The 22500-nt window shown below is 40.2% G+C and overlaps 1 protein-coding gene across 9 annotated transcripts in view; it reads left to right on the forward strand.

Annotated features, from left to right (window-relative positions):
- The window catches only part of LOC105466548 (FAT atypical cadherin 1), a 141532-nt gene that overhangs the window by 78878 nt on the left and 40154 nt on the right, over window positions 1-22500 (forward strand). For 6 of the 9 annotated variants that reach the window (XM_011715493.3, XM_011715495.3, XM_011715486.3 and 3 more), the window contains exons 4-10: window positions 10915-10976; window positions 13788-14117; window positions 14487-14697; window positions 15878-15946; window positions 16867-17006; window positions 21547-21822; window positions 21943-22153. In XM_011715493.3, coding sequence (XP_011713795.2) covers window positions 10915-10976; window positions 13788-14117; window positions 14487-14697; window positions 15878-15946; window positions 16867-17006; window positions 21547-21822; window positions 21943-22153 — 1299 coding nt within the window. The remainder of the gene's footprint in view (window positions 1-10914; window positions 10977-13787; window positions 14118-14486; window positions 14698-15877; window positions 15947-16866; window positions 17007-21546; window positions 21823-21942; window positions 22154-22500) is intronic. The other 3 variants (XM_011715489.3, XM_011715491.3, XM_011715492.3) reach the window with 1 other exon arrangement.

Here is a 22500-nt window from a genome sequence, read left to right on the forward strand (position 1 = left end):
GATCCTGTTCTCTCCTCCCCTGAGGGATCCTATTTTCTCCTCCTCTGAGGGATCCTGCTCTCTCCTCCTCTGAGGGATCCTGCTCTCTCCTCCTCTGAGGGATCCTGTTCTCTCCTCCTCCTGAGGGATCCTGCTCTCTCCTCCCCTGAGGGATCCTGCTCTCTCCTCCTCCTGAGGGATCCTGCTCTCTCCTCCTCTGAGGGATCCTCTTCTCTCCTCCTCCTGAGGGATCCTGCTCTCTCCTCCTCTGAGGGATCCTGTTCTCTCCTCCCCTGAGGGATCCTGTTCTCTCCTCCTCTGAGGGATCCTGCTCTCTCCTCCTCTGAGGGATCCTGTTCTCTTCTCCCCTGAGGGACAGCATCATGACTTGACTTGGGAATTTTATTTTTTTTAAGTGATCCCAGATCACCTTTGGAGCTGAGTTACTTGTTTAATCCTCTGCTTTTTGTCTCGTATGTAGAGTGAGAAGCCTACAAAGCCATAAAACATTTCAAGTGAAGACACTGATAAAATACAGAAAGTAATAAAAGTGGCTATCTCTGAATTACAGAATTGTTTGCCAGTGTTACCCAATTCTTTTAGAAAATATGTTTTCAGTACTTTAATTTGCTGTCCAAATAAAAAGATGTATTCGTGTGTATATCCAAACTCATCAAATTATGTACATTAAACGTATGTAGTTTTTTATATATCACTTATACCTCAATAAAGCCGTCAATGTATTAAAAAACAGGTGTATTTCCCTAAGGCTGCTTTCCACAAATTTAAACGACAGAGGTGGATTCTGTCGCAATTCTGGAGGCCAGAAGTTTGAATTCCAGGGGCCGTGAGGGCCTCGCTCCCTCTGAAGGCACTGAGGGAGGACCCATCCTCGCTTCTCCCGGTCTCCAGGCACCTGCTGACTTGAGACAGCACCACTCCAGTCTCTGGCTCTGTCATCAGATGCCCTTCTTCCCTGGGTCTCTGACTCAAATCTCCCTCTACCTTTCTCTTAAAAAGACTCTTGCTCTTGAATTTAGGGCCACCATAAATCCAAGGTGGTCTCCTCTTGAGGTTCTTAATTACGTCTTCAGGGATGCTTATCCAAGTCAGTTCACGCTCACAGCTTCCAGGAGCCACCATTCCATCTACCACAAAGGTATTTTCAAAAAGACGGAAAATAGGCTGTTCAGTGGAAATGTATATAGCCATTTAGATTCTTTTTTTTTTTTTTTTTTTTTTTTAATGTTGTAAAGACTACATTTCACTTAACTTACGTTCTAACAGGCTTTAATGATTTGGTCAGTAGTTGCAGACTTGTCAGGAGGATTCTGGGTGATGTTTCAGGACTTAGTAAGCAGTTGAAGAACAGGTGGAATCTTCAGGTGGGCTCTTCTGGCCACTTCTTTGTTGCGTTTTTTTTGCAACGTTAATTATGCTTCTTATGGTACGTAAGAACCATACTTGAGAAATACTGTTTATTTCTCCTATGTCCATAGTACTATTGTGTTTCTGTATCTCCAATAGTATTTTAAAGAAATAGACAATATGCTTTGTTCCAGAATAAGTCCAGTAGTAGTTATTATAAAGACTGAAAACAAAACTGTTAAGAGTGAATTTTTTTCAACTTCGTTCAGCACCTGTGCTGAGGTCAGCATGGGATGGAATCACCGGGAAACCTTTATGAGATTGTACAGTCTGGGTCCTCATGAGTGAAGAGCGTGATTTGCTGGCCCTGGCCCGGGGCGGGAAGAAGGGGGGTTTGGCGTTCACACCCTGTGATCCCGATGCACACCTCTGCAGGAAAAGGCTCCAGCAGTAGCGCCTTCCGAACAGTGTCCTCGGTGGGAGCGCCACTCTTCTGCTGACTCAGACCTTCAGGAATTTATTCCACATGCCTAGACCTCATTTCCTCATGTTTTAAGGTACAGGATTTGGGCTAGAGCGTCGTGAAAGACATTCTGGCTTTAGCAAACTTTGTTTTTACAGTAAGAGGGTACTTAGCACCCATGACCCATTTCATTAAAAATTTGCTGCAACTCAAAAACATTAGAAAAAGTCGTATAGAGGATATGCCACTTTAATATTTCTAAGAAGTCTGAGTTTTTTGTATACATGGCCGTATATTAATGTATATATTTAAGGCTTAAAAAATAATGTATTTGAGATTTTCGAGCCTAAGTTTAATTTTCAGCCATCGAGTATTTCTATATTTTCACTCTGAGCTTTAAAATGTTTTAATATTTAAATTTATTTGAGTAATATGCTTGTTAAAGATTAAAGATTGCCACAATAAAGTAGTGTATAAAATGAAGTTCTCCTCTTCTCTTCCCTCCAGCCACCTGTTCCATTTCCCAGGAGTAGCCAGAAGTAATATTTCAGGGTTTAACGTGTCACAACTTGTGTGCACAGGAGTGTGTGTACACGTTACATCTGTACACATATATGCATGTCTCATCAGCACCTTGCCTTGCTGGTTTTTGTAGTACTCCTTATCTAAAAGTTACCCGAGCAGTGTCAGTTTCACAGTCTGCCCTTGAGTGTATTACGGGTGTTTTATTGTAATTGTCCTTAGTGTTGCTGATTCTTAAAGCACACTGAATGTCCCTGGGAGCAGTCCCTGCCACAGTCAGGATTGAAGGGTAGAAATCTAACTTCCAGATCCCGGTAGTAACAACTCCTGAAGAAATTACACTGAAGACCCCTACAACTTAAACGAGACACTTCCTTTACCACCAAATATACTATGATTACAGTTCTTTTTTTTTTTTTTTTTTTTTTTTTTTTTTTTTTTTTGAGACGGAGTCTCGCTCTGTCGCCCAGGCTGGAGTGCAGTGGCGCGATCTCGGCTCACTGCAAGCTCCGCCTCCCGGGTTCACGCCATTCTCCTGCCTCAGCCTCCCGAGTAGCTGGGACTACAGGCGCCCACAACCGCGCCCGGCTAATTTTTTGTATTTTTTTTAGTAGAGACGGGGTTTCACCGTGGTCTCGATCTCCTGACCTTGTGATCCGCCCGCCTCGGCCTCCCAAAGTGCTGGGATTACAGGCGTGAGCCACCGCGCCCGGCCTATGATTACAGTTCTTAAACTTAGTATAGAGTAAATATATGAAAGTGTTTCAGAGAAATAATTGGGTGAAAATGGTGTGTACCTAAAGTGCATGCTTGCAGTCAAGGGTTGGTCAAAATAATGCTGTGCTTAATAAAACATTGTGAGAAAGGGATGGATCCCAGAGGACTCCTTCCTGCAAAAGGACCTGGGCTTGCTGGAGCGAACGTTCGAATCCTAGAGGAAAGTGAGATCACTGAATAATTTTGTTGTATAGTCATTATACGTATTAAATAGGATTATGATAGATACATTCAGAGTTGTCTATGTGAATTAAGAGCTTGGACTCTGGAATCAGACTTGGGGTCAAATCTCAGCGTTGCATTTAGCTGGCTATGATTTTATCTCTCCAAACCTCAGTTATCTTAAAAATAAACATAGTATATTGGTAGCTCGCTTCTAGGGTTGCTGTTAGTACCCAGTGAGAGTGACGTATGTAAAATGCCTAGCCCAGAGCTGGGTCTTGGGAAGCACATAATTCGTGTTGGCTAAAAAGCGAACTGTGAGAGAACAGTTTAATATTCACCTCTGCCTTTTACATGTAGGGGTTGTTTCCTTAAATAAATTGTATGCCTTTGAGGACAAGAGCCTTGACTTTCGTATATGTCTCTCATGGTGACATTCGGGAACAGTATTCTGAGTAGTTGAATAACGGTGCAGACTGAACAAGTGGGTGACTGAGATCGTAAACATTATGACATCACTACTGTTTATGAACATAGGTTAATTTATTCACTTTTAGTGCTTAGGAAAAAGAAGCAAAAACAAAACAAAAAACTAATAGTGATTCTCCGAGTCACAGCTAAGCACAGAGCCTCTTGGTTGTTACGTGTTCAAGTGAAGCAGCAAAGCAGCGATTCTGAAGCAGCCCTCTTCGTTGCCCACTGAGCCAAGTGGAGACGCACAGCAGAGAACGGTGGGCAGGAGCATGGCAGGGCAGTGTCAGCACAGTCAAAATCTGGGAAACTTTTCCTTGTTTTTTTTTTTTTTCTATGTAGGATTAAGACAGATGTCTACAAAAATTTGGATTTAGATAAGTATTTTTGCTTCAAATTTTAACCACAGAAAAAGATTTTGAATATTGCAGATGTTAAAGTTTTTAGTTTTGACATTGGAGGTGCTGTAAAGGATCAGACATAATGGGTGACTATTTAATTTAGATTATTTAAATTTAAAATTCAGTTCTTTGGTGACATTAGCTCCATTTCAAGCACGTAGTGGCCACATGTGGCCTGGTGCTACCATATTGGACAATGCAAATTAAAGAACACACAAATCGTCACAGAAATTTCTGTTGGACAGTGCTTTTCTAGAACGTGTATGGCTGTGGTTCATGAATTATTGTAAAATAAAAGGGTGGAAAGGCTGAAATCATTGTAGGGGGTAGAGGAAAATAACCAGAGTAAAAGAAAGGTATCAGGTGACCAGATTTTTACCTTTTTCCCTTGATCTTTTCCCTTCCTCTGCTCATTCTCTAGTAGAGTGATTGAAAAGTGGTTCCAAGTAAGTTTCCTTCCAGGTGAGGTGAACACAGGGCTGCAGAGTTTCCTTCCTTTAGAGCCAGGACCCTGTCCTTTACAGTATGGGGTTGTCGATGACTCTTACTACAGATCGCAAGTGCTTGCTCTCTCGTTGCAGTTGGACCTGAATCCTATTCAGAAATCCTATATTTTTCCTTCTCTAGCTGCCATCTTTCATATATATGAATGGGACAGTCTCACTCTGTCACCTAGTCTCAATTGCAGTGGCCTGCTCTTGGCTCACTGCAACCTCCGCTTCCCAGGTTCAAATGAGTCTCACGCCTTAGCCTCCCAAGTAGCTGGGATTACAGGTGCACGCCACCACACCCAGCTAATTTTTGAATTTTTAGTAGAGATCGGGTTTCTCCATGTTGACCAGGCTGGTCTCGAACTCCTACCTTCAAGTGATTAACCTGCCTTGGCCTCCCAAAGTGCTGGGATTATGCCATCTATTTTTATCCACAGTGCTGATGTTGCACTTTATTTTTTACAGAACCAAAGTCTTCATGCCCCCCTGGTTTCTTTCACTTTTAATGTAGACTTACTAGATTTATTGAACCCCCAACTTCAGTACTTTGCTAAATGACATTGAGTAAGCAACTTAATCTCTCTAAGCCTGTAAAAACTGGGGTATCTTCACATATTTACACATACATATGTGAAGATATACACATATACATATGTGGAGATATCTCAATTTTTTACAGGCTTAGAGAGTTTATATATATATATATACACACACACACACATATGTAATGAAGTATATATTAAAACATAATACCTTGGCTAACAAACTGTCAAAATTGAGTGGCTTGAAATAACTGTCATAATTTAGGTTAGGGCTCTGCTGGACGGTTCTTCCACTCTTGAAATAACTCATAATTTAGTTTAGGGTTCTGCTGGGCGCTTCTTCCACTCTTGTGCAGGGTTGGCTAGTGGCCGGCTGGTCCTCGGTGGCCTCACTCACATATCGGGCAATGGTGGGTGGGTTGTCTGCTGGAGCAGCACGAATGACTAGACCACATGTCTTCTCATCCAACCAAGTCCACACTTTCCTGGAACACAGAGTGGCTGGCAAGAGCCTTCTTCCTGCTTCCTGTTTTCTGTGTGTAGCTCCTGTGCCGTGTTCTCTGTTAGTGCCCTATAATCTAGCCTGTCTTATTGTTTCTCACATATAAAGTAGTCTTTGCCAACTTCTAGCCTTCATCCCGGTTTCTTGCAAACAAGACTGTCTTATCTCCACTTTCTGAGGGGACAGTACAACACAGTAGACTGAATGCACAGATCACTTCAGCTGCGTGGACCGTGTCACAGGACTGTCTTCACCTGCTAGTCCTTTGATGTTCACTTTTACGTCTATCTACTTTGCAAAGTCTATTTTATCTCTTGAATTTTGAGAAGTTTGGAGATGGTTTTGCTATTGATTTATAATTGAAACATTATAGCTGATCTGACATTCTTTCTGTTCTAAATGAACTCATCTCTAAATGTCTAAAGTGGCATTGAAAGGCCATGAGTGGTTTTTAATGACGTTCATCAAGTGCCATAAAGTTTGGTTCCTGCGTTGTGCATACATTTATGGGGTGACCTGGTAACTGCTCATTGGTGAGAATATACTGTGTCTGCTGTCTCAGCCCACCTACATTTATCGTGGTTTTGTTATATAGAAAGCGTTTTTCTGGACCAAGGAAAAAAAATTTCTCGTTTTTCTTCCTTTCTATTTTTAATTATCAGTGCTTGGCAGAAGAGGAAGATAAAACACAAAGTTACAAAAAGAAAACAATTGCATATATGTTTTTCTGCTTTTGCCTCCTCTTTTATCTCCTAACTTGCTTTTGTGGACCTATTAAATGACTGATGATGAATCATTCCTGTTTTTTCCTTACAGTTTATGAAAGTCACAGTTCAGAGTTCATGGAGAGTTGGAATACTATAACGCAGCCGATTACACAGTTAGGTGTGAAAAATAGGGAGAAAAAAAACGCTCATCTGAGCCTCAAGAGAACGAAATCCTACTCCTGGTTTTGTTAATGACTTACTAGTGGACTTGGAAAATTTTAACTTCCCTTTGGTTCAGGCAACTGAACTTGATAATCTTAAAGGTTTCTCTTTAGTTCTGAAGTTCTGTACGGTTTCCTTTAAGTATATATCTTTCTGGAATTTGGCAAAAATATTGCAGATGAGCACAGATGTCGAAAATGAAAGAAGTGGATATACTTACGAGGACACTTCCTACCTACTAGGCTACTAACAGGTAGTGGGTACATGGAGCAGTTGTACTTTGGAAGTATGTTTGAAGTAGATGTTTCAGGTGGGCAGGGGTCGGGGGGTGATGAGCTGGAGTGATGCTCACAGAGGCATGAGTGGGCGTGAACACAGAACGCGTTCGATAGATTGTTTCGCATGGCCAGCGTGCAGGGGGTTCGGGTAGCATTCCCGGGGGTCAGGCACACAGTGTGCAGATTGCTGTAAGATAAAGTACACCTCTAAAAGACACCCAGAACGCCTAGTACTTCATTGCTTCATTAGGAAATTCTGTTTTCATTCTGTATGAAAATCCCACAAGAAGCCTTAATTTTACCCTAATTTTTTTGCAGAGGGGGTGCACCACCTAGTGCCGTCCCATAGGACACTCGTGCACGGCCTCTCTCTGGAGATGGCATTAGGGAAAAGCGCTATGGCAGCCTTGCTAAGATTCTTTTTGCTAAGAGTGTTGTGAATTCAGAAAGGTTTTTTTGTTGTTATTTGTTTGTTTTGTCAGTCTGAAATATGTGTTCTTCACAGAGAAGTAAATGCAACTTCCAGGGTTTCTTGCAGGACCTTGATTTGTGAATTGTGTCTCGTGTGTAGACAGGTGCTGTCCAGCAGCTTCCTGCCGTGGGGAGCACATCTGCGTCTGCCTTGCTCCATGCTGTCGTCACTGGCCCACAGGGGCTGCGGCACCCTGGAAATTTGGCTTAGTGTGATTGAGAAACTGAAGCGTAAACTTTACTGAATTTTAATTAATTTAAATTTCACTGGCCTCGGGTGGCGACTGTAGTTGTTAGCGGGGGTCTAGATCTTCATCTTCTCTTTTGTCGTTTACGGTTACATGTGAGACAATCTCCTCTTCGTAAAAGAAATGCTTCTCCAGGTCTGCTTCCTGCCTCACTTTCTCTTTCCTTCCAGGCTTCTCTGAAGTACGTCCTCCTTAAAATCCCTTGCTTTTGGCTTCTGGGAAACCAAGCTTCTCTTCCAGCAGATTGCTTCCTAGGCTGAAAATCAGCCTGCTATTTTCTTTACCTTTTTTATAGGTCCACTGTTCTCTTTAGTTTTCATACTCACTTCTGTGCTTGTGGTCTGAGGCACACCTGTCTGTGTGCCCACAACTTCTTCCCTGCACTTCAGATCTGTGCTTCTTAATACCTGCAGCGTGCTGCTGCCGGCACCTGACGACCCATCGCAGCACCTGGTACACACCCTGCCTATAAATATGTACTAAAGGGTTCTCTGTTGGCTCACTTATATCATTTTCAGGTTTACAGGAGTTTATGTATCTCTCTCACTCTAGATCATATTTTTAATTCTGCTATTTCATGGTTTTAAGAAATTCACATGTTCACACATTTAAGTGTTTCTTGAGGGTAAGAGAGAGAGAGGGAGCTGCGTGAGCAAGCTATGCAAGAAAGACAGTCTGTGTCCTCATGGGTTTTCCAGTATAGAAAAGAGACTTATTTTTAAATGAGGGGCTTTAATACTGTGGAGTAATATTATGATAGAAGAAATATTAGGACTTGGAGAATCCAGCAGCAGGAACCCACGCGAGTCCCCGCAGTGAGTTTAAACCCACTTCAGTTTAAACGGAGGGGTGAGGCAGTGACTCGGGGTAGTCAGACTGAAATGGAAAGAAAGGGGCATTACCATTCATTGCATTGGGATGGGATTAATGGTCCATCTGAGTTAACAGAGGAGAATTAATTTGAGGCCTATAGAACATGCAGATAATTTCAGACCCAGGAAGGAGGTGGTCAGGTAGCCTTTTGACTTTTTGTGGATTTTTTTTTTTTTTTTTTTTAGACAGAGGCTTGCTCTGTCACCCAAGCTGAGTGCAGTGGTACAATCTCAGCTCACTGCGGCCTCCTCCTCCCTGGTTCAAGCAATTTTTCTGCCTCAGCCTCCTGAGTAGCTGGGATTACAGGTGCATGCCACCATGCTGGCTAGTTTTTTGTATTTTTAGTAGAGACAGGGTTTTGCCATGTTGGCCAGGCTGGTCTCGAACTTCTTAGCTCAGGTGATCCGCCCGCCTCAGCCTCCCAAAGTGCTGGGATTGCAGGTGTGAGCTAGCACGCCCAGCCTTTTGACGTGGAATTGGTAGTAGGGACACAGGTACAGCTTTCGTTAGCCTTCTTGTGTGCTGTAAGTAAATCGTAGAGTGAGGAATTGTATTTGCTCACAAGTATTTGCACAGTGCTGTCTGGTGAGTGATTAAGTGCCCTCCAGAAGAATACTGTTTTCCTGTGAATGTGTCAAGCTGCTCTTCCACGTGATGTTACCATCGATCACGACTTCCTGGTGGACACATTACAATAATTAGATGTGGGACTAATCAAATGGCTTCTTGTCGTTCCTGAACTATTTACAACCACAGTTAGGAGAGGGTGGTACATTTTTGGTAGGGGAAAAAAGATTTAACTTAAAAGGTTTTTGACTAATGAAAATTAAGCTTGTGCCACATTTAAGTGTCATTTTTACACCCTTAAGCAGTGTGAAGCATTTCCCTTTAGCCCCTTTTAATCTATACGTCTGGTCTGGGAAAGCCCCAGTGTGGAGGTATGATATAGTCTTCTGTTGTCCTTGTTAAAAAGAGAACACTGTGTCGAATTGTGAGGAAAATAGTGTTGATTTAGATTCTTAGTAACTACTTAAGGAAAAAAGAAACCTTTGAATTAAATGAAAACACAAAGCTTTCACTTACAACTGCAGAGAAACATTTTGAATATCCCTTAATTGATAGTTCAGTGAAATTAGTTAAGATTATGGGAGAAAATAAATTAGATTAATAAAGTCTATTCCTAAATGTGAATTATTTGAAGTATTTCCCTATGGAGAAAAAAAAAAAAAAAACAACGCTAGCAGGAGAGCGTTTAGCCCTGGTAATTGTCCTGCCACACAGGCTCCACCTGATTTTAAGGTCAGAGGTGCAGATCATGCTGGATGCACCTGTCACCATCAACACAGATTGGGGATGACATTTTAGTGGTTAGGGGAATTTTGTTTGTGGTTGTGGTGAAGCACAAGAATACATTTTATAAATTGTAATTACCTTCTAGTTCCAACATATGCTGACAGTTGAGCAGTTATTAAAGTTCTCAAGAGAGTTCAAAACTCGTACAGATATCCTAGTTTGATAGGAAATGTTTTTTTCTAGAATATGGAATTTGAGAATCATTAATTTTCTTGTATGAGAAATTAAATGAGCAAGATTACCCAGAAAATTACATTGCTTTTTATAACAGTTCTTTATTTATGAGAGTGGATAATTCAAAGATAATAAATTAGAGTTAACATTTTATTTTCAATAGCCCTTTTTAATACAGTTGTAGAAGTTATTTCTGTCAACTCTCAGTTATCTCTTGAGCAGTTAAAGGAGATGGATGAGATTGAAATCCTATATAACTTCATCTCACTTTTAAAAAATCTTTTCTGACAAAATGTGTATTGAAACCACTAACAAACAGAAAATGTAACTGATTTGAGTTTTTCTACTTTCTTACTATTTGTCATTTATCCAATATGTTTATGAGTCATTAAAGTAAGAAAGTATAAAGTATGCTATTGTTTGTAGACAAAATAACTAACCATACCTGGAAATTAAATTTCTTTAGTAAGAAATTTCTTTCTTCTTTTTTTCTTGAGAAGAAATTCGCTTAGACTTTTAAAAGAGTTTGGTTTTGTTTTATATTTTATTTTTGAGATGGAGTCTCACTGTGTTGCCCAGGCTGGAGTGCACTGGTGTGATCTCTGCTCACAGCAACCTGCACCTCCCAGGTTCAAGCAGTTCCTGCCTCAGTCTCCCAAGTAGCTGGGATTACAGTCACGCATCACCTCGCCTGATTAATTTTTGTATTTTTTGTAGAGACAGGGTTTCACCATGTTGGCCAGGCTGGCCTCCAACTCCTGACCTCAAGTGATCCACCCGCCTGGGCCTCCCAGAGTGCTGGGATTACAGGCGTGAGCTCCCAGTGCCTGGCCAAGAGTGTGATTTTAATTGCAATATTTTGTAATTGACCTTATTTTGTGAGGATTAATGAACTGTTACCATTTTACAGGTCTCATCACAACTACATCAAGGAAGCTAGACCGAGAACAGCAAGATGAACACATATTAGAGGTATTTTTTTTAATCTTTAATACTTAAAGATTCATAGTTATAAGTATCATGAAAGAACAATCTTATTCCCATAAACCAGTATTCTTAGCTATTAATATTTTGTTGTATTAATATTATTTACTGGTTATTAGGAAAAAGGAATATAAGGAAATTGTTAATGAATGTAGCTCTTGTGCCCTTTATCCGTCAATGACATTCCCAGAATGCATGGCCACTGTCATGGACCCCATTCCGATCTTTGTGTTTTATGCTCACGCAGACACATGGGGCAAACAGAACAGTAAACAGTGTCACGTGGCATTCATTTGCATTTACCTAAGTGATATTTTTCTGTATACATCTTTTTTTCCCCCTTACTATTATGTTTTGAGATATATTTATGTTGGTGTTTATAGATCTATTTCAACCTTTTTAACTAGAGGTAATTTGTTTCCAGATTCATTTTTTTGCTCTTAAACAATTGCATTATTTTTGCATTTTAAACTATGAATTACTTGGTGCTTCTTAAATGCCTCAAAAGTAAAAGTAGATGGAAGTCTCAGATGTGCTCTTCTAGAAAGTTCTAATAAGCCATTCTCATGGCTACTTTACAATGCCTTTTAGGCCTTAGAAAACCCACAGCTGCTTATCATTTATTGGTCACCTGGTTTTTGGCTAATAGTAAATCCATTGCAGAAAAAGACCACGAGTAACTTGGAGAGGGAAGGGGGAGCGTAACATGGACGTCAGGTTGATGAGATCGCGGGTCCGTGTCATCAGGAAGCGGCTAAGAGACAGGCAGAGCGCGGAGAGGCCCCGTAGAGATTTCCCTGTGTCCCGTGTGGAAGGCTGGCGTTCACTGTCAGAGTCAGGCTTGGAAAGACCACCTGCCTTTGTTTAATTGAGTTATCAGCGCTCTTCTTCCACTCTAACAGTATAAGTGACAAAATTCTAAACTGTAACTTCTGAAAATTTCTTTTAATATTGCTGTTTATAATGCCTGCTTAATTTCATTTTATCCTTGGTCAAGTTTTCTTAACGTTGTCAGTAAATACTTAGTTTTTTGTCGTTGTGCAGTGTGTGTCTGTGTGCGTGCATGCGTACACATGTGTGTGCATGAGAATTGGGAATCCCCTCTGGGAAAGGTGGTTTCACGGCCACGGTGCTTTCCCCGTTAGGAACTGCTTCATCTACTACATCTGAGTTTTTAGTTCTTAGAGTGTCAAGGTCCCTTGAATTCATTTTCTTTATGATAGAGCAGAGTTTTGAATTTTCATTCTCTCACTACAAGGATTGACAGAAGGGGCGAGTGTGGTGGCTGACAAAAATAAACAGATGGGAAGATAGGAGAGCAGTAGTTACATTGACATTTTGCTCCAGTCCTTGCAAATTTCACATTAATTGCATACCTCACTCCAGAGCCCTCTTTTCTCAGTGAGTATCAAAGGCTAGGTGGAAGCAGATACCAGATGTATAGCACTTTGAAAGTAATTTTTGGACATTGATGGGAAATAAATTTCCCCTTCAGCATACATAATTTGTGTATTTTTCAGTAGGGTCCTTTTGGTGTGGTGTATTTGAGAGCCAGTGCTGGCATTGATTTGGCTGTCTTACAGATAGTGTGTCTGCATTACGTGTTGAAAGCTGTGACTAGCTACTGGTTCTTGAACCCAAAGTTAGGAACAATTTGGTGATGAATACTAAAAAACATAGTGCTTGCTTGTATTTCTCTTTCTTGTTTTTCTAAAGCTCATATGCCAACTGATGAAAAGGAAATGTTTCGAGAGTTTAAAATTAGAGTACCAATACTTTTATTTTGAAAAAGCTTAGGAAGGTAAATAATACAAAGCAAAGCAACTACTTAAATATTTTTGACAAGCACCATCAGGGTATAGTCACACTTTAATAAACAGGATTTACAACTGCCAGACTTCAGTCTACTTGGCTGTTTTTAGTGTTTTGGTAATTCATTTGGAAGAAGGTGGGGTGTGGATGAGGGGAGAATAAGCATTACTAATATCATTACTTTTAATGTACCCATTGACATAAACGTGAACATTTGATTTAAGGGTGAAATGGTCTCTTATGGATATGGAAACAGTCATCAGTGCAGTCCTCAAGACTCTCTGATATTTTTTCCGAAATAGAATATAAGAATGTATGGATAGTTTACTTAAAATGAAAGTTATTTTATCATCATTTTACTGAAAATCTTATTTAATGAGTTGGTCTTAAATTTAAATGTTTAGGTCCACTCCTATAAAACATCTGTAGAGGAAAATAGCCAAAATAAAATGGTGATTACTAGTATTAAAAGGTGTGCTATTTATTTAACACATACTTTTAAATGGACAATTTAGTATATTTTATTGATGAAGTTTAACATTTTTTACGTGATATTTGGAAATTTTATTTTTAAGTATGTAGAGTGTATTGTTTTTAAGAAGACTCTTTAAATGTGTAAAGCCGAATCTTCACGTATCTCTTTCATGGCCTAAAGGTATTAAGTTTTTGGTAGCTTAACGTTTGCGTGAGGTTCACTTTCCAAGTTACAGTAGTGTGAGAAGAGAGCCGGCATGGTCAGGAAGGCGTGCAGGGGTGCGGCTGTTTCCGTTCTTAGCCATGCCTGCCCCCCTGACTCTCTCCCTGTAGAGATAGGAGGTGCTGCCTCACCTCCTTCCAGCGCTGTTGTTGGAATGAGGAGCTGCTGTGTCTGAGTCCTCGTGCCCTGCAAAAGGTAGAGCTTTACACACATGCGGAGTAGCATTAGGAAGAAGATCCTTTTTATATAGTGTATCTTAACATGTTTATCTGTTAACTTTAAAATAACAGGTTACTGTGACAGACAATGGTAGTCCTCCCAAATCAACCATTGCAAGAGTCATTGTGAAAATCCTTGATGAAAATGACAACAAACCTCAGTTTCTTCAAAAGTTCTACAAAATCAGACTCCCTGAGCGGGAAAAGCCAGACCGAGAAAGAAATGCCAGACGGGAGCCCCTGTATCGCGTTATAGCCACCGACAAAGATGAAGGCCCCAATGCAGAAATCTCCTACAGCATCGAAGAAGGGAATGAGCACGGCAAATTCTTCATTGAACCGAAAACTGGGGTGGTTTCGTCCAAGAAGTTTTCAGCCGCTGGAGAATATGATATTCTTTCCGTGAGTTAAGATTGTAGTAGTGTAATTTTTTATATGTTGTGACTATAAACCTTATTTTGCATTTCTTCTTTAGTAACTTTATTTCTGTTTTGTAAATGGCTGAAGTGTTTGTGACCTAATGGCCCCATCAGGCAGTTGGAGAAGCACGGGTTTGTTTTTCCTTTTCATCTGTCACTCAGGGTGCTCATTGTTTCTGTTGCATGTGGTCATGAAATCATTGTTCTTTCATCAAGCATTCAGCACCCAGTATACAAATGTTAAATGTTTGAAATTGGCTCAGTTTAAGACCAAACCAGTCTGTGCTCCATTCATTTCTGGGTGGTAACTTCCGATTTGCTGTTTTTAATCCCCTCTGCCCAAATGTTACAGATTAAGGCAGTTGACAATGGTCGCCCTCAAAAGTCATCGACCACCAGACTCCACATTGAATGGATCTCCAAACCCAAACCGTCCCCGGAGCCCATTTCATTTGAAGAATCATTTTTTACCTTTACTGTGATGGAAAGTGACCCCGTTGCTCACATGATTGGAGTAATATCTGTTGAGCCTCCTGGCATACCTCTTTGGTTTGACATCACGGGTAAGCATTCCTCCTCGTTTTCGTTGTCCTTACGGGTTACACTGAGGAGAATCTGCATACGGTTTGATGAGTTTTGGGCACGTGTCAGGATTTAAAATTGGGAATACGATTGACAGGTGGAGAATTTGCTTTAAACCATAATATTTTGATTGCAAAATTTTTCACAATATATAGCATATATTAAACTTGTTTAAAATAGGTCCTCTATTCTACCAAGTTATTAATTTAAAAGTAAAATTTTTTAAAAGTTCATCAAAGAGTTACAGACAAAAGCCCTGGATGTTTTGGTCCAAAATCACAACTTCTTAATGTTTAATTATTGATAACATAACCACTAAAAACATTGTTATTTTTAGTGAATATGATTGGAACATTTAAAGTAACTATGCCTGTGTGACTGTCACATGTCAATATTTAAGAGGGAATAAGCTTACAAATTTTGATTCGTGTACCTTTAAAGTTATGGTACCAGCTATGGGTTTTTAGTTTTATTTACCTCATTTTCAACAGGAATGAGGGTTCATTAGATTATTTCGTCCTCCAGTAAAGTTTACTTGCTAAAGCCATTTCTTTTTATTTGTCATGTAGTTTAGGTAAGACATTGAATGTAATACCCTAGTCAACATATTTTTTAAATTTCACATTAGACTTTGGCATCTTAGATTTTTTTTTTTTTTAATTGTTTCCTCACATTTTAGTTACAAGGGTATTTAAGAACAAGTGTATCTGTTGCGATTCATTTCTCTAGGGGAGACTTTATGTCCGTTTTTCCTCTTCTACCCCTTAGTCATGTTACCCCCAAGCCCCCAAAAGTTGCGGCTGATGGACCTAGACCCCTGGGCGTGTCGGGCCAGGCCTTACCTTTGGAACTTTCATGCTAAATGGTTGGGCTCTTTTACCAGCTTGGTGATTGTATGAAATCCATGTCATCAACACCTATGAAACTCTTACGGCATACTTTTAAGGGAAGGGGAAAAAGAGACTGTTTTCATAGTTAATGATACTCAAAATCGTTTGTTTGCTTTCTGTTAACTTTTATCACATTTCCAGATCGACAGGCTGCTGCTGTGCAGTACCTGACCTCGCTGTGTAGCCTTGCTGTGCTTGGACCTGGTTTGATTGATTGTTCTTATTCTGTGCTTGCTTTCCATGCGTGCTTGCTTCTTTTTGGCTGTGCCAGGAGACACGCTTGCTAGAGAAGTTTTTTACATCTTTCAGATGACTTGTGACCCGAACTGTACAGCAGAAGGTATCTGCTGAGATCACATAATTTGCCTCAGATTATGAGATCTAAAATAAAAGCCTTGGTTTTTTTTTAACTTTTTTATTTCCAATGACTATCTTCCATTGCTGTTTTTTTTTTTCTCCATAGTGTGCGCATGGTCACCCATCCCATTCGCCAGCGTGTTGACACGTGATGCTCACCTTGCCCTGTGGTTTTAGGTTTCTCTTAAGACGTCGTGTGTGTTGTTTTGTTTCTTGGTTAGATTTAGTAATAGAATTTCATCATGACATTAAGCCTCTATTTTCTTTCATTCCATTTCATTTTATATCTAGGTGAATGGATTTGAAAAGAGAGTTTTATCAAAAATATTTGGATAATATTAGTAGGATAGAAACTTTTATTTCATTAGGCTTTGTGTTTGTCAAAAATGAGAAAAAAAAAATTTCAAATAGTTTATAGTAGCCAGGACTAATTGAAGTTAACTACCACTATTTTTTTTTAGAGTTAACATTGATTTTTAATAGCTGTTTTATTAGGCCAATTTGCTGAAAGTATCAGAAAGTTTTCTTAGTAAGTAAACTTTTAAATGGCCCAGTGATGGTTTGTATAACTACTAAGATAAAGATTGAAGAGAAATTCAGAACCCCTGAAAAAGCAAATTGAAAGTAACTCACTGGCAGTATTAGCAATGTCTTTGTTTTCAGAGTTGCTTTCTTGCTTTTTTTCAGTTAGTTGCTTCCTGGACAATTAGGGTTCACTTTGCCATAACAAGCATTGTCTTTCTAATTGGCCACTCTTGTCTTTCAAAATGCTCCTCCTTGGAAACTCTTTGCTAGTACATTAGAAGTTTTTTTCAGTGCCATTAAGTATTAGAAAGCCACAAAATAAACTACGGAGTGTTATCCTGTGACTGTTTTTACTTTTTTTGTCCCAATTTAAACTAGGTGGCAACTACGACAGTCACTTCGATGTGGACAAGGGAACTGGAACCATCATTGTTGCCAAACCTCTCGATGCAGAACAGAAGTCAAACTACAACCTCACAGTCGAGGCCACAGATGGAACCACCACTATCCTCACTCAGGTAAGTGAATTACTAGTGATGCGGCTGTCAGAGGAGGATGGAGACAACATTCTGACTTGGAGGGGTCCACAGGAAGTATGAGCGGTGGATTCTGCCCTGTTAGGGTCTAAAATCAGAAGAGTTTGTGTGTTGGTAAAGTTTACAGACATGCACACTAAGAATTTTTATTTAGGGAAAGAAAATTCCATATCCCAATTTAGGTTTTGCATATAATTAAGCAGTTTTGAGAATTTTGAGGGAAGACTTCAAAAACAAAACCAGACCAACGTTATGCCATCAAAATCTTCGAATTTTATGCTCATTTTAAACTATATTAACGTAAAGTACATCACTATTGAGAATGAATTGTTTAAATCAATTTCAGTAAAACTGGATAGAGTGATTCATCTTCTAAATCACTTTTTTTGGATTCCTCCTGGCTATGTAAAATAACTAATAAAATTGTTCTCATCATTCCTTTAACACCTTTATTTGCTCCTATCTGATAATTGAGATGGCCAGATTATGGGGATTTCACACTTACGTGTTAAAATCCTGTAAGTTAAATTTAAATTATCTTCTTTCTTACTACTTTTCTTTGGTTCTCAGTGTGGGCCGTTTGAAGTGTACAGAAGGAATATTCCTAGAGAGAAGAATCGTGAGGTTTCAGGAGCGAGCAGAGTGTCATTCACTCATTTCTTTAACAAGTATTTGTTGAATACTTGTCACATGCCAGGTACCATTCTGGAAGGTGAATAGCAGGAAACAAAACAGGCAGCAATCTTGCCTTCTTGGAGCTTTCACGAGGCTGGTAGAAGCTAAAGGTGTATTTATAACCTACTGTGGCCTAAATGAAAAAGAAAGAAGTTAAATGTCAGAGAACAAGATGCTTCTGAGTTTCAGTTTTCTAGCATTAGATTATACTGTTTTAAATCCTAAGCGAGCCAGATCATCTGCTAAGTCATTGAGCTGCATTAAAAGATACAAATTATCGTCTGTGCTGTCTTTTCGATTAATAAATGGGTAGATAATTTAAAGCCGTTTACAAAAATATTTCTCTAAATGCTTGTGATTTTTAGTGTATATAAAATTGATATATGTATGCTGTATGCTTTTGGGGTCATTTTGAGATTGTCTTGTAAAAAGTTCTAGTATGGTGTGAAAATTTCAATTTAGTTGGTAGCTGTTCTCATTCTAGAAACAAGCAAAATCTATTGATTTTCTCTCTTTAAACATAAGCCCTTGTAAAATTTTAGAGCACAAAAATGAGAATAAAAACATCATAAATTATAATAAATCTAACAGGATAATTCTGAGAGAAGGATTTAAGGGGCATAACTGTAGACCAGTTCACAGAATCGACTACCCAGAAATCTAACAAAAGGAGCTTCATAAACAGTGGCGATGGCCGTCTTTGCCAAGCATTCTCATTACTAAAGGCAACACCTCTATGAATAATTAACAGTGCAACTCTTTCCCAATAATTGCATTTTTAATTAGTGCAGTGAAAAGTTTAGCATGAAATATGATGTGTATCGACTAAAATTCCTGTAAAACCCAGGAAAGAGAGTCTAGTTTTCTTCCTTGGGAACACAGAATATCTTAAATTTCATTGTTTCAGAAGTATAAAGATACTTCTGTAACTTATTTCGGGCCATTGTCATAGGCTCTAGATGCTATCCTAATTGCTGACAGGGAAAGGCAGTCAGACTGTAGGAGAACGGTGAGCCCAGGTTGACCTGTTAAGGTGTGGGACAAAGGGAATGATTTGTGTTTAGATTATTTTTCCTCTTGAGCTGAGAACCTGCAAATATGAATTTGGGCGGGAGCAGGTGGAGCGGGGCAGCAGCTGCCACCTGGAGAAGAGCACAGGACTCAGCTGGGCAGTGAGAGGCACCAGGATACAGCGGGGATGGATTGAAGAGCAGAGGAATTAGCTGGGCGGTGAGACGCTAGGATACCGCGGGGATGGATTGGCGCTTGGAAGTAACACTCAAAAATCAACAGAGCAGCCATTGTGTCTCCAGGTCAGGGGCAGCAGATGCCGATTTGAGAAGGTTTAGGTGAGCGTTGGTGGGTCAAGCAGGCAGCCTCCAGCAGAGGTAGGCGGCAGGACGGTGGGAGAATTGCCAGTGCCCTGCGGAAACAGCTCTTCTCCCGGCTTGCCTGTCCTGCGTGTGCGGCTTAGGATGCTGACCGCTATTGATTCCAGTCACTTGGCTTTCTCTTGTATCTCCAGGTAACTTACCAAATCCAGTTACCTTTTGTTTTCTTTCTTTCAAACAGCTTTGCTTTCATATCTTCTTTCACTTTCTCTCGAGCATCAGCATCGTGGCCTCTGGAGCAGCTTGCTTGGTCGGAATCCCGGCTCCACCTCTTGTATTCCTTTCCAGAGGCAAATAGCTGTAACTCTCTGTGTGTCCATGTTCTCACCTGGAAAGTGGGGGTGGTGGTAATCATCCTCTTGGAGGTGTTAGGAAGGTTGATGAGATGACCCGCAGGGCGCTTGTTCTTCACTCCCCGAGAGCCTGTCACCCAGTAAGCACTCAGAAAACCATAGTTTTGTTGCACATCAGCTCGGGTTTGGGCTCTTGTCCCACCGACACTCAGTTCACCTTCCAGTCGCCATTCTTCATCCCTGCCGCTCATCTTGGAAGTGAGTTTCTTCTGACCAAAAGGAGCTGTGTAATCCTCCCACATCAGTTCTGGAGTCGAGGCTCTGCATATTTGATTCTGCCTTCTTCTTGCTCCTTTACTATATCATCCCTGAGTTCCAGGTCCTCTCCAACCTCTAAAAGGCAGGATGCTCCATCCCACTGCTTGCCCTCATGTCTTTGAGGCAGCCCTTCCTCGTACTTACTCACCTGCCAACTAAAAATACATCCAAGAAATCATTGTCTCCCTCTTAAGAGCTTTCTGAACATCTCAGCCAGTCTCCGGACTCTTAAAAACTTACTTGATAGTATATGAGACATGGTTAGGCTGTGCACGTGCAGAACATTGCCTGGTGAGCCTGGTGGCTCTGTGAGGGCAGGGATTATTGCATGCTAATTTCACACCCACTGTGTTATGTAGGCAAGCATTGGGCATGGAAATGCACGATCAGTGTGTTTCAATTGAATTTTGCTTTTACTTTCAGTTCCTTCTACTTAATAATAGTTGAGCTTGGAGCAGGATTAAACTTCTCTGCCCAGTACCCAATACATGGGAAAAGTAATTTTTAAATGTATAGTGGACATTAATATATAATCTAATTTGTGGTAATTGCCTTTATAGTCATCCCTTCTGGATCATCATTGACCTGTAAAAGTGAGGCGTCTGTAGTTTTAAAGGTTTACATAGCTTTCACATGAAACCTTTCCATGGTTTGGTGGATGCATTTAGAATTCATACAAAATGTCATGTTATGTTTTTTTTAACTAAAACATCCTTGATGTTTTGGTCTCCTATGAGAACACTGATGTGGCCCTCATGGAAGGCCTCTGTTCACGGCCTTCTCCATGTGGTTAACAGCTCTGCCTGGGTCTCTGGCCTCCTGTGCTGCTTGGACAGCAGATCCCTGTCTTCCGTGTGCCCCCGCGAAGCGCAGTTTTCTTCTTCCTGTGCTGTTTGGACAGCAGATCCCTGTCTTCCGTGTGCCCCCACGAAGCGCAGTTTTCTTCTTCCTGTGCTGCTTGGACAGCAGATCCCTGTCTTCCATGTGCCCCCACGAAGCGCAGTTTCCTTCTTCATAAACTCTAAACCATGTTTTGTAATTGGCAGTGATTTCCGCTGTGCCAAATCCATAGGTTTTTTCATTATGAAAATTAATCCTCTTACTGTCAAAGTTTTGTTTGTTTCTAATTTAGCTTAGTACCAAGTTTCTTAACATTTGCTTTTTTTCCTCCAAAGGTTTTTACTTTATGTGGACACAATTAAGAGAGTTTATTTTTTCAGTCTATTAACTAAATTGCTTTTAGGGAGTAAACATATTTACTACATACATGTAGGTTTATGATTACAGAAATACAGTGATTTCTAAACACATTTCTTATTTTTTCTTTTTACATATTAAAAAAACCTATGATCTGGGGCTTGGGATGTCAAAAATGAGAATGAGAAATTTAGATAGTGTAATCATCTATCTTACTCACCTCAGTAGGTTGGTAGTTGCAGATTCCAATCTGATATAAGAAATTAGTCTTCTATAAATCCTGGTAAAGTAAATTGTTATCTGTACATGAGTGATCTACAGATACCTTCTGTGTGGAGGCATAAGAGAAGTTAAGCCACATAAAGACGTGGCAAGTGTGAAAAGTATACACATTTTGTCTTCAGAGTTAGTTATAAGAATTCAGAAAGGTCATCATTATCTGACTCATATTTAGATAAGTAATATACCAGTGAGAAATGTTATAAGACATGTATGATTGTAGGTTTTTGTTGCCTTTCTCCTATTTGTATTTTATTTTGCCACAGTGTCATTCTTTCAATGTGCTTGACTTTTGTTCATGGTTCTTTAAGTATTAAAACATCGTAATTGGACATATTATTGTACGAGCCATTTTGTCATCCATTACAGGTATTCATCAAAGTAATAGACACAAATGACCATCGTCCTCAGTTTTCTACATCGAAGTATGAAGTTGTTATTCCTGAAGATACGGTGCCAGAGACAGAAATTTTGCACATCAGTGCTGTGGATCAGGATGAGAAAAACAGACTAATCTACACTCTGCAGGGCAGTAGAGATCCACTGAGTCTCAAGAAATTCCGTCTTGATCCTGCAACCGGCTCTCTCTATACTTCTGAGAAGCTCGATCATGAAGCCGTTCACCAGCACACCCTCACGGTCATGGTAGGCGCTCTGCCTCTCTCCTCTCACCATTGGTCCTGAGGCCTTTGTGGGATTAACTGTGATTTCCAATTAGTTATAAGAAAAACACCAATGGGATTGATAATGTGTCGATTCCTTTAGGTACGAGATCAAGATGTGCCTGTAAAACGCAACTTTGCAAGGATTGTGGTCAACGTCAGCGACACGAATGACCATGCCCCGTGGTTCACCGCTTCCTCCTACAAAGGGCGGGTGTATGAATCGGCGGCCGTCGGCTCGGTTGTGTTGCAGGTGACGGCGCTGGACAAGGACAAAGGGAAAAATGCCGAAGTCCTGTACTCGATTGAGTCAGGTATTTTTGGAGCATTCAGTGGCATTTTAAATTTGCAATTGTTAAAAGTCTGTTTCTACTTTTCCAATATCAGTTCTGGGTATTGAAGCATTTCTGTGTATCTGCCGCAATTGCTTAAATTGATCTCTAGATACAATTTTGCATATTAGGAGAAAGAGGATTTTTTTATTTTTATTTTTTATTTTTTAACTTTTAGCCCATCAGACAGTTTGGGGAAGTTCTGGGGGATTCACAGTATTAGCCCAGTTCAAGGCTCTGAGAAGCCCCACAGTATAGGAAACTTTATTTGACCAATTCAGTATTTCTGAAATTATTTTAACCACACTTTCTTCTATAATATTGGTTAA

This window comes from Macaca nemestrina, chromosome 3, assembly GCF_043159975.1.
Source record: "Macaca nemestrina isolate mMacNem1 chromosome 3, mMacNem.hap1, whole genome shotgun sequence".
Lineage (NCBI taxonomy): Eukaryota > Metazoa > Chordata > Mammalia > Primates > Cercopithecidae > Macaca > Macaca nemestrina.